Consider the following 12,634-nt stretch of genomic DNA (forward strand, 5'->3'; position numbering starts at 1 on the left):
GTGTTAGACGTTGCAGCGCCACCTTGTGGTGTGCAGTTAATGTACCATTCTACTTTCCAGATAAAATGAAATGTTACGACAACTTACTCATGCACGACAACTTAATTTGCTGTTCATCCCAGTGTAGTCACACTATGCACACACCAACAAGCAAAGACAAAATACAGATTAGAGCAAATATGGGAAAAGTAGTATTTTATTTAAAGCCATAATTACAAATTTGAAAATGGCCTATATGAAAACTGTCTGCAAAGTCATCATCGCTGCTGGAATCCATTTAGAAATACATCATCAAAATTCATCCAAAACCCTTTGAACACATGGTGATTTGTAGATTGTTGCGCGCACACACACACACACACACACACACACACACACACACACACACACACACACACACACACACACACACACACACACACACACACACACACACACACACACACACACATTTTAATAATCACATTTTATCCAAATATATTGTTATGAAAAGAACTAACTCTTGCCCATAAGATGAAACTTTTGTGGACTCTAGAAAAATAAAGACTTGTGTCAAAAAAGGATAAAAGCACGAGATATATGTATAGGATATCATGGCAGAAATTAAGTGCATAAGTACTCACTCAAGAGCGAAGTTGCTGGTAAATGCAGATTAAGCATAGGGAAATAAACCAACAAAATAAAGTTGGTTTGCTCTGAGGGATGTTTAGAGAAATATAAATGAAAAGAATAAGGGACTTTCTCGTGGTTTGAGGGTTTCACAGACCTACTCACTACTTTCAACGAGTGTACATAGCAGTTGCCCTTGTTCTTATGCATATTGCTGCTGCACTGCAGTAAACCCCATCCACTAGCACAGAATGGGTTTAGACTGATCCTAGATGTGCAGTAGATCAGTCCAGCTCTTCCGGTAGTGTTGCATTATGTGGCCTGGGTGATGATGACTGGGAGGAATGCAAGGACAAACCCAAGTGTCCATTGCTGAGGCACAGTGCAGCTATTCTAGAACACAAGAGGATCGCTGGTTTTCTTCCAAATCCAGAGGAGAGAACTTCACTTGTGGTTGAGATAATCTGCCTCATTGTACACCATCTCAAAGTTCAACAATGCAGAAAACTAGGACATTTTTTTTCCACCCAGCCACGCGTTTCCCTCCTGCCACACGTAGTATGTTCTGAAGTCAACCATGTGTGACACAGGCTGATTTAAAAACAGGCCTGAGCACAGAAGGTAAAAAATAACAAAGTATGGCCGTGACTCAAAAATAAAACATCTTTATCATTAAGCATTTTTTCTCTCATTGAAGGGTATTTCTGAAGGATGAGTCTCCAAACTACACTACTTTGCCCAAGTGTGTTCAAGGAAGGATAGGAAAGGGTTAGCATCTAGCGCCGTCGGTAGGCAAGAAATTATCAAAAAGCTAGGCAAAATGAACACCATTGGCATAAACAAGAATTTATATTATTAAAACAAACTGACCAAAACAACCCTCTCGACCCTAGACAAAGACATACCAATCTGGAAGACCACATAGAAAGAGCATAAGGAAGCCCATATAGGAAGACCATAAAGGAAGATATGAATACCATAAGGAAGACCATAGGGACATAGCAAAACCATAAGGAGGACCATCGGCAAACCATATAGGCAATCACACAAATTGTGAATTCCATGGACTGTGCCAGGAATAGGATTAGGGAACATTATATGTAAACATGGAGACATACTGCAAACAAGACATTTGTGCATTGGTGCAGGTTTACATACTGCATCCAGCATACAACCCCTAGGTAGGGGGGTCAGTTGCAAGAAAAGGACCTAGGGATGTCATGATTCCCTTCTCCTAGTCCTTGTGTGTGGTGAGACGGGAATGCCGGCTCACTAGTGGGTCTTCATCAGGTCGATACATCCCTGCAACAGAGCCACGTTGTTCTGTGGACGAAGGGGGGATAAAAGCTATTTAATACTGTACTCTTTATTTTATGGTCCTTTACGAGTGGAACAAATCTCCATTTCCATTTACCATCTCATGGAAAGGGTCGGCTTGTGACCACATTTAATGCTAATTTCATAATTGCATAAGCATTATCAAATAGGCATCTGTATATCATTGTTAGCATTACCTTTGCGTGCTTAATCTCAAGCTCAGCCATCTCGATGAGGTTCTTCCTGAAGGCCACAACACGCCTGCCCTTAAAACTGGTGAGCTCTGTAACCACAAGTCAGCTAGTGAGACACGTACATGCAACACGACACATGCAACGGGCCAATACTGTCAGTTGGTTTAAAGTGTGTTACACGCACGCGAGCGAACACACACACACACACACACACACACACACACACACACACACACACACACACACACACACACACACACACACACACACACACACACACACACACACACACACACACACACACACACACACACACACACCTCTCTTGCCAGACTCTGAGAGCTTGTCAAACTTCTGCAGGCATAGCTGCTGCTGCTCCTCAGCCTGGGGTATATCTCTGCTCTTTAACCTGGCTTTATCCAAAGCCTTGTTAGAGTTCTCATAGTCCGCCAGGGCCCGTGCGCGCCTGTACAAAAGGTCCTGAAGGGCACGCAGATTAACCTGATTAATGTACTCATCGGTATGGACAAGTCACACTTCATCATTGCTATGTGCACCAAACATGAAATCTAGCTTGAAGCTCATCATGAATTCGTTGTGATTTGAAGACGCTCTCCTTAGGGAAAGCCCGACTGGCTGAAACGTATCTCACCTTGGCGGCCTGGATGTCCCTCATGTAGTACCGGAGGAGCTCTGTGAGCTTCAGCTCCTGGTCTGAGGCCACCCGACCCTCCACTTTCTGCGGAAAACGACACCAAACAGGGCCCGTGTTAAATGGAGGATCTCTGAGTGGGCTGTAGCCCATAAAGCTGAAATGTCACATTTTGACCGCAGCCAAGAATTATCATTAGATGGTAGCCGGGTTATTTTTTGTTTTTTACCCTCAGCTTCTCAAAAAGGTCTGCCAACTTCTCAAAGTGTCTGCGGAAAACATAAAAAAAAAGGTGTAATTAGCGCTTGTTAAAAGTGACATGAAAAACCCATACATAGCTTCAAGTCAAACAAGTCAAACATTATGTAATCAAAAGTTGCCATCAAAAAGCCCAAAATCTCTTCCGGTAGGCTCTTTTCAGAAACTGGATGGCTTTCATTCCGTACATACAAGAGTTTAATTTGACTAAAGGTTACCAAGACGTCGGAGGGGAGATTGAGGCGATAATACGATCACATCTGTTCTGTGTTTGCTCATGCCAGAAGATCTCTTTTCCTTGAGCAGTTAGAAGTGTATGGCAGTTTCATGCAAGTCTAAAATTGAACAATACAATGTATTTGATGATGATCACTTAAACATAAGTCATCTCCTTTGATCATTATTAATGATGGTCAACCGTTGAGAAAGATGATTACGAAAATATCTTAACTATAGTAGCGTAGTCTCGGCTACAGAGTGGTGAGTCAACAGTGTCTGACTGATGGTTGTGCTTTGCCCAAATAGCTGCCTCAAACCAGAGCCAAACAAAATGGTATCTGTACATGAGCTACACATAAGTAATGAGGCAGCTTCTCATTTCAAATGGAGAGCATTGGAAGGCTGTGACTAACTACATGTTCTAAATAGACAAAAACATATTTCTGCAGCACAGTGATAGGTCAAAGACACAAGAGTATTTCGCTCTTAGGCCAGCTATTTAACGGAAGAAGTGTTTTTCATTAACATGCGTTTGTAAGGTAGTAGAGCAAAGGCCATCTGGAGGGCGTGGCCGTGCTAGTAAAATAGTTATATCATGGAGGACAGGGCTGTGTTCCACATAGATATTATTTCCTACATGGTAACCAAGCCATTCTCATTTCAAAACATCTCAGACCCTGCTCTGTCAACCAGACACCAGGAGGAGTGCTAGACCAGGGCCAGGTCTGCATTCATTCAGTCAAGAGCAATGCTGACCACTACAAGCACTCCCTTGCACTAGTCACTTCACCGTTTGCCTTTTTACTTGAGTGAAAACTTGGCTTAGTTTTCCCAGGACAAGTTCCCATCCAGCCACCCAAGACTTTCAGATAAACATCTGCCTATCTAGATATGCACAAGCTGGTCTGATGTGCAATATTTCCCAAGAACCATCTGTAAAAACGAGCGAGCTGCACAAAGAAAACATCTACAATCGTTTTGTGTTGGCATGACAACGACGCATCGAAGCCGTCACACACAACAGTATGCATCACTTACTTCTTAATGGCTGTGCTATCGTCAGCAGATATGCTGCTAAGAGTGGCCGAGATGTGAATGTAATCATCAGCCACATCTAGTGGGAGAAGAAAATAAAATCATTCCAATGAAACGTGTTCCGCACTTGGGTAAACAAAAAAATGAACTCAAAAAGGCAGAACTCCTTCAATACTTTTGTGCGAGCGAGTCATTTTCTCTGCTTTGATAGTGGAGTCTTTAATCTTGCTATAATAATCCAGCAAGAACGTCTTCTCCTGCTCAAAGAAATCATCCACTTCCTGCAAAAAGAAAACTCCAAACAAAAGAAAATAAATTAAGAAAAAAAGGGATACTGTGAAAAATGAGAAATGCCAGCAGGCAGTGATGCTGGAGCGCGCTCGTGGCTCCGCGGCCCCACCTTTATCCCGGAGATGATGACCTCATCCGCAGTCTTCACCATGTTCTTGAAAAAACCTCCAAACATTTCCTTGGCATTCTTCCTTCGCACAGTCAGCTATACCGAAAAAAAAGGAATTTTTATTATCATGATGTTGAATCTAAACAAAATCCTTCTACCACGTCTGGATCATTGCACGTATCACTAGTATCCGTGGATACGTCACATTGTATATTTTCCACACACAACATGTATGACATTGGCAGTGCTGTTGCGTGTAATGCGGTTGCAAGCACTGAAAGCGCTGTTCCAAGCTGGCATGTGTAGACCTTGACACTGAATCGAACCAGAAAAGGCGTTAATGCTGATCTCAGCAGGATGTAGGCCATGTATCACATGTCTTCTCCATTTCCCTGCTTCCTCTCCCTCTCAACGAACAGCGACAGCATGATTACAAACTCACGTCCTGGTCGTATTCCAAGAAAATGTGGAAGTTGCGATCCTTGCTCAGAATAGGGTGAGACGACAGTCTTTGTAGGAAGACTTCGTGGACCTGGACAGTCTTTTTGAACACGGCTAGATATTCACTGAAAGAATGGGAAATTAAACAGGGGACAGTCAATATCAAACAAATATGAACTCGATAGTGAGCCGCTGACATGAGGTGACCACGAGAAGAACTCACGCCTCCAGTTCCTGCTTCATCTTGGTGTACTCCTCCTTCGTCATCGTGGCTTCACCTTCCCCTAATTTGTGCATTTTCTCTCTGGGGCTCTCAAAGTCAGGTTTGGGTGGGGCGGGGGGAATCTGATGAGGTGAGATTAAAAAAGAAAAGAAAAGAAAAGGAAATTACAAAATTGGACAATAGAAAAAAAAAAAGAGACATTTCCATCATGTCCACGATATGTTAACGTGTGTCTAGGTGGGTTTGATTGAGACTCACGATGAGCCCAGCATATTCTTCTGTCTCCACCAAAGTGTCATGGAGCCAGATGAAGTCCTCATGTTGTCTGGGTACTGAAAAATCGGGCTTCTGGAAAGAGCTTAACGTCGTCTGGGAAGAGAGAGTTGCTTTTCGTTCAATGACATCTCTCGCACATAACGTAAAGATAAAGACATGTAGAAATGGTGTTTGTTTGGGGCAAAGTTTTACCTTAGTGTGGACGGTAAACTTGACTTTGTCCCTTTCGCAAAGAGCATCAGGAATGTCAATAATAAGAGCGGTGTCATTGTTGAGGTCCACTGACACAGATCGTGTCTATAAGAAGAGGATAGGAGAAAAATAGAGAAACGGTTATTTTCAATAGTAGCAAACTGTTCCATATCCATATATAATTTAGGTATATATCATCAACAAATGTACAGTTAAATACTGGTTAATATTATTCGGGGGCTGTTAGATTGTGTACATTACCATTTAGGCATACTTTAAACAATGCAAATCACTGGTATTTTTTTGTTCTTATCCACAAGAAGAAGTGAAATGTTGGCAAAGCTTGGAAAAGCTTGGAAAAGGTTGGTGGATAAAACAGTAACAAGGTTGTTGTTATTGTTGTGGATTTCAATTCATTATCGATTTTGCTTGCTTTTGAACAGTTAAATGCAAGTTGAACTAGTGAAAGTGTGATAGTGAAGTAGACTACAAAAAAAGGAAGTCGATTAAGAAGGTGTTAAATTATACACACGCAAAACTGCACGTTTCACTCCCATGCCAATTCTCCTCACTTCCTCTCCATCTGATTCTTCCCATTTCAAGCAGAACACATCTTAGTCTAGACATCGTAATATACACAAAGTATTCGTGTCATTTAAATGCAACAGGCCGAACCCGAGGAACTGAAGTGCGGAGACGGTTTGAATTTGCATCCCGTTTTGTATGCAGTCGGTTGAATCATACAGAAAAGTACAATGCGGTGTACATTTAGCTATAGGGCATGAAACTTAGTGTTCAGAAACATTGTAGTAACGTTATTTTACAATACTCTTTTTACTATTTGTTATTAACATCTTCACTCCAGCTCCACTGTCAGCCCACCAGTGAACACACAGGATATGCAGTGTTTGATTCTTCCAATGGCAATCCTGTGTAGTTTAATTAACACTAGTTTTAAGATTGTCTGGGTCACTTTCGGTATCTCTACATAAAACGTGTCCATGCTAGTCAGCTGCTAACCAGCAAAACTTTGCGGCCGAAGAAGACTCTCGTCTATTGACTGTCTAACGTTACTCCAAATCAGTCAACTGCAGAAGTATTGCAACAACTAAAAGACACACACAACCACAAGCGATGCCTTTGCAAAAATATTAACAAAGAGTCACCAAACTGAAGTGATAGATCGACGTTTGTATCTGCTAGCCAGACACATATCCCTCTGCTAGGGATTGTTCCCGTGTCAGACAGAGACGAACCTTTGTGGGTTAACGTTACCTTCTCTTTGTCGCTCTCCCCCAGGGCAGTGGTCATGGTGAAGGAGCTCACGGTCTGAGGCACCGACAACGACTCTGTGGTTCCAAGTGGGGAGGAATAAGTCTGGAGTACAAAACAATAACGGACTAGGAGATTATTTAGCTAGAAAGGCAGGCAGTTTGCTAGCTAGCTGACAGGCTGTCAGATGTTTTTTTCTGATGACAGCGTAAATCCCGCCCAAGAATAATATCTGCCAAGAGGAAACTGTTATTGGTTTAGACTCAGACCGGAGACGCCGCGTTGGCCTTGGATCTCACGTCAACGTCGCCGCCATATTGGAGAGGTAAAGACTGGCCTGTAAACAAATACAAGTGATCAGAGGAGCCGCGCTTTTTGTAAGTTAAGGAAATATACCGTTTACATCTCTCATCCACTAGAGTGAGTTATTTTATCTACTTAAATAGGATTTATGATCTACGCGGGGTTAAAAATATATATAAAGCTAAAATAATATATTTTATATATAATATGTAAATAATAGGATTTATTATGAACATCCAAACGATTGATTGAAAATGGTTTAGAAATGTCAACGTTATAGTGCTTTCTATCCAGAAGAACTGCTTGCTTTAATTTGTTTGCAGACCAATCTTGACCTCTAAAATATGGCGGCGACGTTGACGTACTGCAGCAACCCATGGCAGCAACGGGTCGAGGAAGTCAATGCGCCGTCTATGCATATTTGTTCAATGGTTTACACAGTTTCACTCACACCCCTTTAAGTATGTGTGTCGCGGGGCGCTATGTGCATACTACTTAAATATATATAATGCCTTTGAACATTATAATATATTTTACAGACAGTTCTTGGCTTATGTTGAGATATATTTGACTGATCATTGTTGTTGTGCTTTGTCGGTAAAGCATACACTAAACACCCATACCACACGAGAGCATTTAAATGTAACAGGGCGATTTGCATTATGGGTAAATAAATAAATGTAGTTTTATCTCGACAAGTCCACTGCTGTCTTTCTATGCTCGCATGTCAATGTAATAACTACATTACCCAGCTCTTAAATGACAACAATTTAAAACGCGCGTCGTTTAGGAAATGTATTGGTATCGTGGAGACCTGTCTCCCATACAAAATGTTACTTGTCCAACAGTTCCGTTCCAGCTATAAGTGTGAAATTTAGACTCAAACCGCAGAAATGTACGGTTACCAATTGCTGCGATTTGGTAAGCATTTGACCTCTACTGGGTTCGCGTCTAGACGAATCCCTCAATGTGTTTACCATTCTCAGAACTTCTCCACTTTCAATTTCAGCTTGTCTCCCAAAAGAAATAGCCCGTACAGCTCAGTGGACAGTGAGCGATATTCTTCTCTTATAAAGTCTGTTGTCAAATCAAGGGTGAGTTCTCAAACCCCAGAGTCACTTGACGTTGAAAATGATCACATATACGGACCCGTTGTCAAGTCGCAAACACAAGTTCAGAGACATGAGTCCAGAGAGCCTAAAGTGATTTGGCCATTGATAAACTGTGAGAGAGCTGATACATTTGAGGGGGACGTTGGACCTCTAACCCGGATTTCACTGGAGCGGGGTCCAAGACGGTCTCTGGTCCCAAGTGTTACCCGCATTCTCCAGAGGACACTATCACCCGAGCAATTGTTCTATTTGGAGAGATGGAAGAAGAGGATGATTGCAGACCTGGGAGAGGAAGGGTTTAAAGAATATAGTGAATGTAAGTGTATTTCCAGGAGGCTTTCTTCACCAAAATATAGTTTTTAATTGTATAGGATCCCAAACATTTGTTAACTTGACGATTTAAAAAAACAAATTTCTTTGTACTGCCTCTCTTTTTTAAGGTTTGTTTAGAAATGGCCAACTTTTCCATAATGCTGTGGAGGATATTCTAACTGCAGAAAAGAAGGACACAGATCCTTCAGATGCATTTGGATCTCCGGAAGTGGAAGGATTTGTTGATAGCATCTCTCATATACTAGAAGACGTCAGCGGAGTGAGGGCAATCGAAAGCACTGTACAGCATGGGTCCCTGAACTATCTGGGCATTGTGGATTGTGTGGCACGCTACAGGTAGCCCTACATTTTATATTTCAATGACTCCTGAAAATAATTGTATATGCCATAATGCATGCAGACCTGTTTCCTATTTTTTCTGTTGAATCTTTAGGGGCGTACTGTGTGTGATTGAATGGAAGACATCAGAGAGACCAAAGCCATATCTCAGCAACACGTATGATAACCCTCTTCAGGTGGCAGCGTATGCTGGGGCTTTGAATAGCGATGACAACTATAATTACCAGGTATTTGCTTTTCAGTAATGTGTCAAAATAAATAAATAAAAATGCTAAAATATGTTCATTTCCTAAACTGGCCATGTTGTCTTTCTCCTAAAACAGGTTGAAAATGGACTCATTGTTGTGGCCTACAAGGATGGCTCACCTGCACATGTTCATCAGCTGGGCTCGGAACTGCTTTTGGAATTCTGGCAAAAGTGGTTGCTTCGCTTGGAGGACTTTGTAGACCAGAAATGAGTGAGGTCACCATTTTAGATTGGACTTGTCTGACAACATGGCTGAGAGATGTAGTTGTCTTTTATTCAAGAGTATATATTTTTATACATATTTGTCAATATTAAAAGTTTATAAAATCCACTATTTCCAATGCCTGAGGTCTTTACTGCTGACTTAATTTCAAAACTGGAATATTTCTCATGTCAATTTCATTTCAGTGAATGCCATTTTATTTATAGTGTACAAGGAGCATTGTCAATCCCTGACATGGAGTTAAAAAGTGGAGTGTGTCTTCCCCTTCAGATCCTCTTGATGGCTTCAAGTTCAACTACTGATTTAATCAACATTTTACTTCCAACTTAATATACGTAGGTCTGCTGTTAAGGAGCGGTCTCTTGAGGATCCGACAATGTATGATGAATTTCAGATGATCAGTGGTTAACAGATACCACAGTCAAACAGAACAATGTACAGCGTGGTGGATTCCAGAGCTGGTTGGAAATTTACAGCAGCCTTTACAATCTGACCTTGATTAAGGCTTGTGAAATGTGAACCCATTGATGGCCATTTCAGAAACCCAACGTAATCTTGACATGATATGTTTGAGGTTATTCAAGTAGAGCAATGCTTAAATACAAAAGAAAATGTTGTATCCTCAGAAGTTGCATTCCCACCAGGCAGCCCTGTATGACGGATCTTCAACAAAGCCCAGGTTCTTGAAGAGCTTGTAGGACACTGCGTTCTCCTCCTCCACAAAGCAGTAAACTGGAAAGCCCTGGGCATGGAGTTTCCGGGCCATGCAGCTCACCAGGGCTTTGGCGTAGCCCTTTCCTCTGTGTGCTGGTAGCGTGTGAAGCATGCCCATGGCACAGTAATCATACAGTAGAATCCAGGAAACGGGTTGTCCATGGTCATCGACGATGCAACATGAGGGAGAGTTGCCAATCATCTTTTTAATGCGCCTTATTCCATTCTCATCCCCTCCGAATTTCCAAGTTGTGTTGACTAACTCAGCATGGGAGTCGTTCAAAGAGGAGATCCTAAAGTGATCCTCACTGTCAAATTTTGAAGAAGAGCATGAAAACGTTATCCATACAATAACTTTGTATTATTTTTGTCCACTATTTTGGTGACTTATTCATCAGAAAAATATACTGCTGGTTCTAAACTGAAGTGGCGTGACTTTTCTCCCAATGGTTTTGGTACAGATAAACAAAGCCTACCTGTGTTCTGTTGAGAGCAGGGAATCCAAATCTATCAAATGTAATAGTTGCACACGCGTTAGGCCCCGGAAGCTGCTGGCTCTTTGAGAGGATATTTCTTTGAACAATTGATTGTAGGACGCATCTATTCCTGTAGGAGAAATAAAGCTTTAATTTAGACCAAAGAAAAGTTGAAAGAAATATCTTTATCTATAGACATTTTTTAATTGTCTCACCTGCAAGCATGCAATAACCACTCCAGTCAATGATCTCATCTTCTTTTAACATATTCGATAGAATCTGCTCATCAGTGCAGAACAATGAAACCCATTTCGTGTTCTCTGGAACATTCTTGTTCTAGAAATGAGAAACCCAGTAAACAGTAGGCCTATGCATATAATAAAAGTGTTGACTGACATTGATCACTACGACTAGGTGGAAAATAACCACTAAAACCACTCCAGTGGAACGGCCTTCTTGGTTCTTATCCACTTTCTTTAGCTGTGTTGGAGACGCTGTTAGTCCAATAGATGTCCCATATCGTCTATTATGCTTTATTATCAAATCAACTTTTTATTCAATGTAATGCAAATGTACCTCGGTTTGGGGACGGCAGACTATAAGGTTAAACTCTGGCCAGGCGTCCACACAGATCTCCACAGTATGCCTAATCCCTTGGGTTCTGTTCAGAGCGAACAGATGTCCACATACCTAACATAAACCCAGAACAGAATCTCTTTGAAATTCCAACATGGCATTTCAAGTTCTGCCATTTCAAAATCACGATTTCAAATGAGAAAAACCAGCGTTCACTGATTCAGATACAACAATTCAAGTTGCAGATATTGGTAATGCAGTGTAAATTAGCCTACTCATATTGAAGTACCTGGGCGAAATACGGACCACAAAATTCATGCAACAAAATGTAAAGCTGAAGCCAAGGAAATGCCTGAGAGATCGAGACTGATTGAGTTTTCTCTGATCACATCGCACAGGTCAATCATTAATAGACCATGAAGTCGATTGGATTTCGTTCAGTCTCGATTGCTTAGGCCTGTGTTTGGAATGCCCTGATGCTGCAGTTCTACGTTTTTATTGCTTGGATTTTCTGGTCCGTATTTAAAAAAACTTGAATACGAGTACTGAATATCGTATTTCGAATTTCTGCAACTTAGAATGTCGTTACTGAATTGGTGAACGTTGACATTATTTTATTTGGAATCGAGTTTTTGAAATGGGACCTTGAAATAGCATGTTTGAATTTCAAGAGGTGAACTCAAAATGATTACATTCAGATGACCTTGTTTTCAATAGTTCCATGCTATGAATTCAATGGTGTTTACATTTCCAAAAAACTAAATTCAATGACTTTTAGTACTATTCAACATATATTATGGCAGTGATTTGCTTCCATAAATCAACAGACCCAACACATTCGCGGAAGCAGCATACTTGACATAATATACAGCAAAACATGTTTATACATATTGATCATATGTATATAACATGCATGTCGATTACCTTTAAACTTTTTGGTAAATGCTTCTGAAGTTGTCGTTCGGCGATCCGTATTTCATGGTTGTTTAGAATCTTCATTTTAGTTGCACTGTGGATACTTTTCCCATAACGCAACAATTTTTGTAATTTAACACACACACACACACACACACACACATGGACTTTATCACATTGCCCCAGCAGAGGGCATCGTTTTACTACACATTTCTACACCCTTTGAAATTGTATAATATAATATATCTAACAACACAGAAAAGCTATAAGAGCTAACAAGAAGAGCTCAAATATGTTCAATTTGATAA

At 41.0% G+C, this 12,634-nt stretch overlaps 3 protein-coding genes across 3 annotated transcripts; 1 reads left to right on the forward strand and 2 right to left on the reverse strand.

The window, feature by feature from the left end:
• Positions 1–151: 151 nt before the first annotated feature.
• Positions 152–7,385, reverse strand: snx5 (sorting nexin 5). The gene is made up of 13 exons (XM_056608899.1): positions 7,092–7,385; positions 5,817–5,921; positions 5,607–5,717; positions 5,349–5,470; positions 5,127–5,250; positions 4,685–4,780; positions 4,460–4,565; positions 4,288–4,363; positions 3,002–3,041; positions 2,773–2,859; positions 2,441–2,600; positions 2,124–2,209; positions 152–1,932 (listed from the first exon to the last, which is right to left on the reverse strand). Exons 1-13 carry the CDS (start codon positions 7,125–7,127, stop codon positions 1,882–1,884), a joined length of 1,200 nt encoding a protein of 399 aa, XP_056464874.1. The 5' UTR covers positions 7,128–7,385; the 3' UTR covers positions 152–1,881.
• A 476-nt stretch (positions 7,386–7,861) lies between these two features.
• On the forward strand, positions 7,862–9,790 carry mgme1 (mitochondrial genome maintenance exonuclease 1). The gene is made up of 4 exons (XM_056608900.1): positions 7,862–8,819; positions 8,944–9,172; positions 9,270–9,402; positions 9,499–9,790. The coding sequence occupies exons 1-4, from the start codon at positions 8,285–8,287 to the stop codon at positions 9,631–9,633; spliced, it is 1,032 nt and encodes a 343-aa protein (XP_056464875.1). The 5' UTR covers positions 7,862–8,284; the 3' UTR covers positions 9,634–9,790.
• LOC130404261 (glycine N-acyltransferase-like protein 3) lies at positions 9,258–12,494 on the reverse strand. Its single transcript, XM_056608903.1, has 5 exons — positions 12,336–12,494; positions 11,412–11,525; positions 11,051–11,171; positions 10,836–10,965; positions 9,258–10,667 (listed from the first exon to the last, which is right to left on the reverse strand). The coding sequence occupies exons 1-5, from the start codon at positions 12,408–12,410 to the stop codon at positions 10,268–10,270; spliced, it is 840 nt and encodes a 279-aa protein (XP_056464878.1). The 5' UTR covers positions 12,411–12,494; the 3' UTR covers positions 9,258–10,267.
• Positions 12,495–12,634: the final 140 nt, after the last annotated feature.

The sequence above is a fragment of the Gadus chalcogrammus genome, chromosome 15, assembly GCF_026213295.1.
Source record: "Gadus chalcogrammus isolate NIFS_2021 chromosome 15, NIFS_Gcha_1.0, whole genome shotgun sequence".
NCBI lineage: Eukaryota > Metazoa > Chordata > Actinopteri > Gadiformes > Gadidae > Gadus > Gadus chalcogrammus.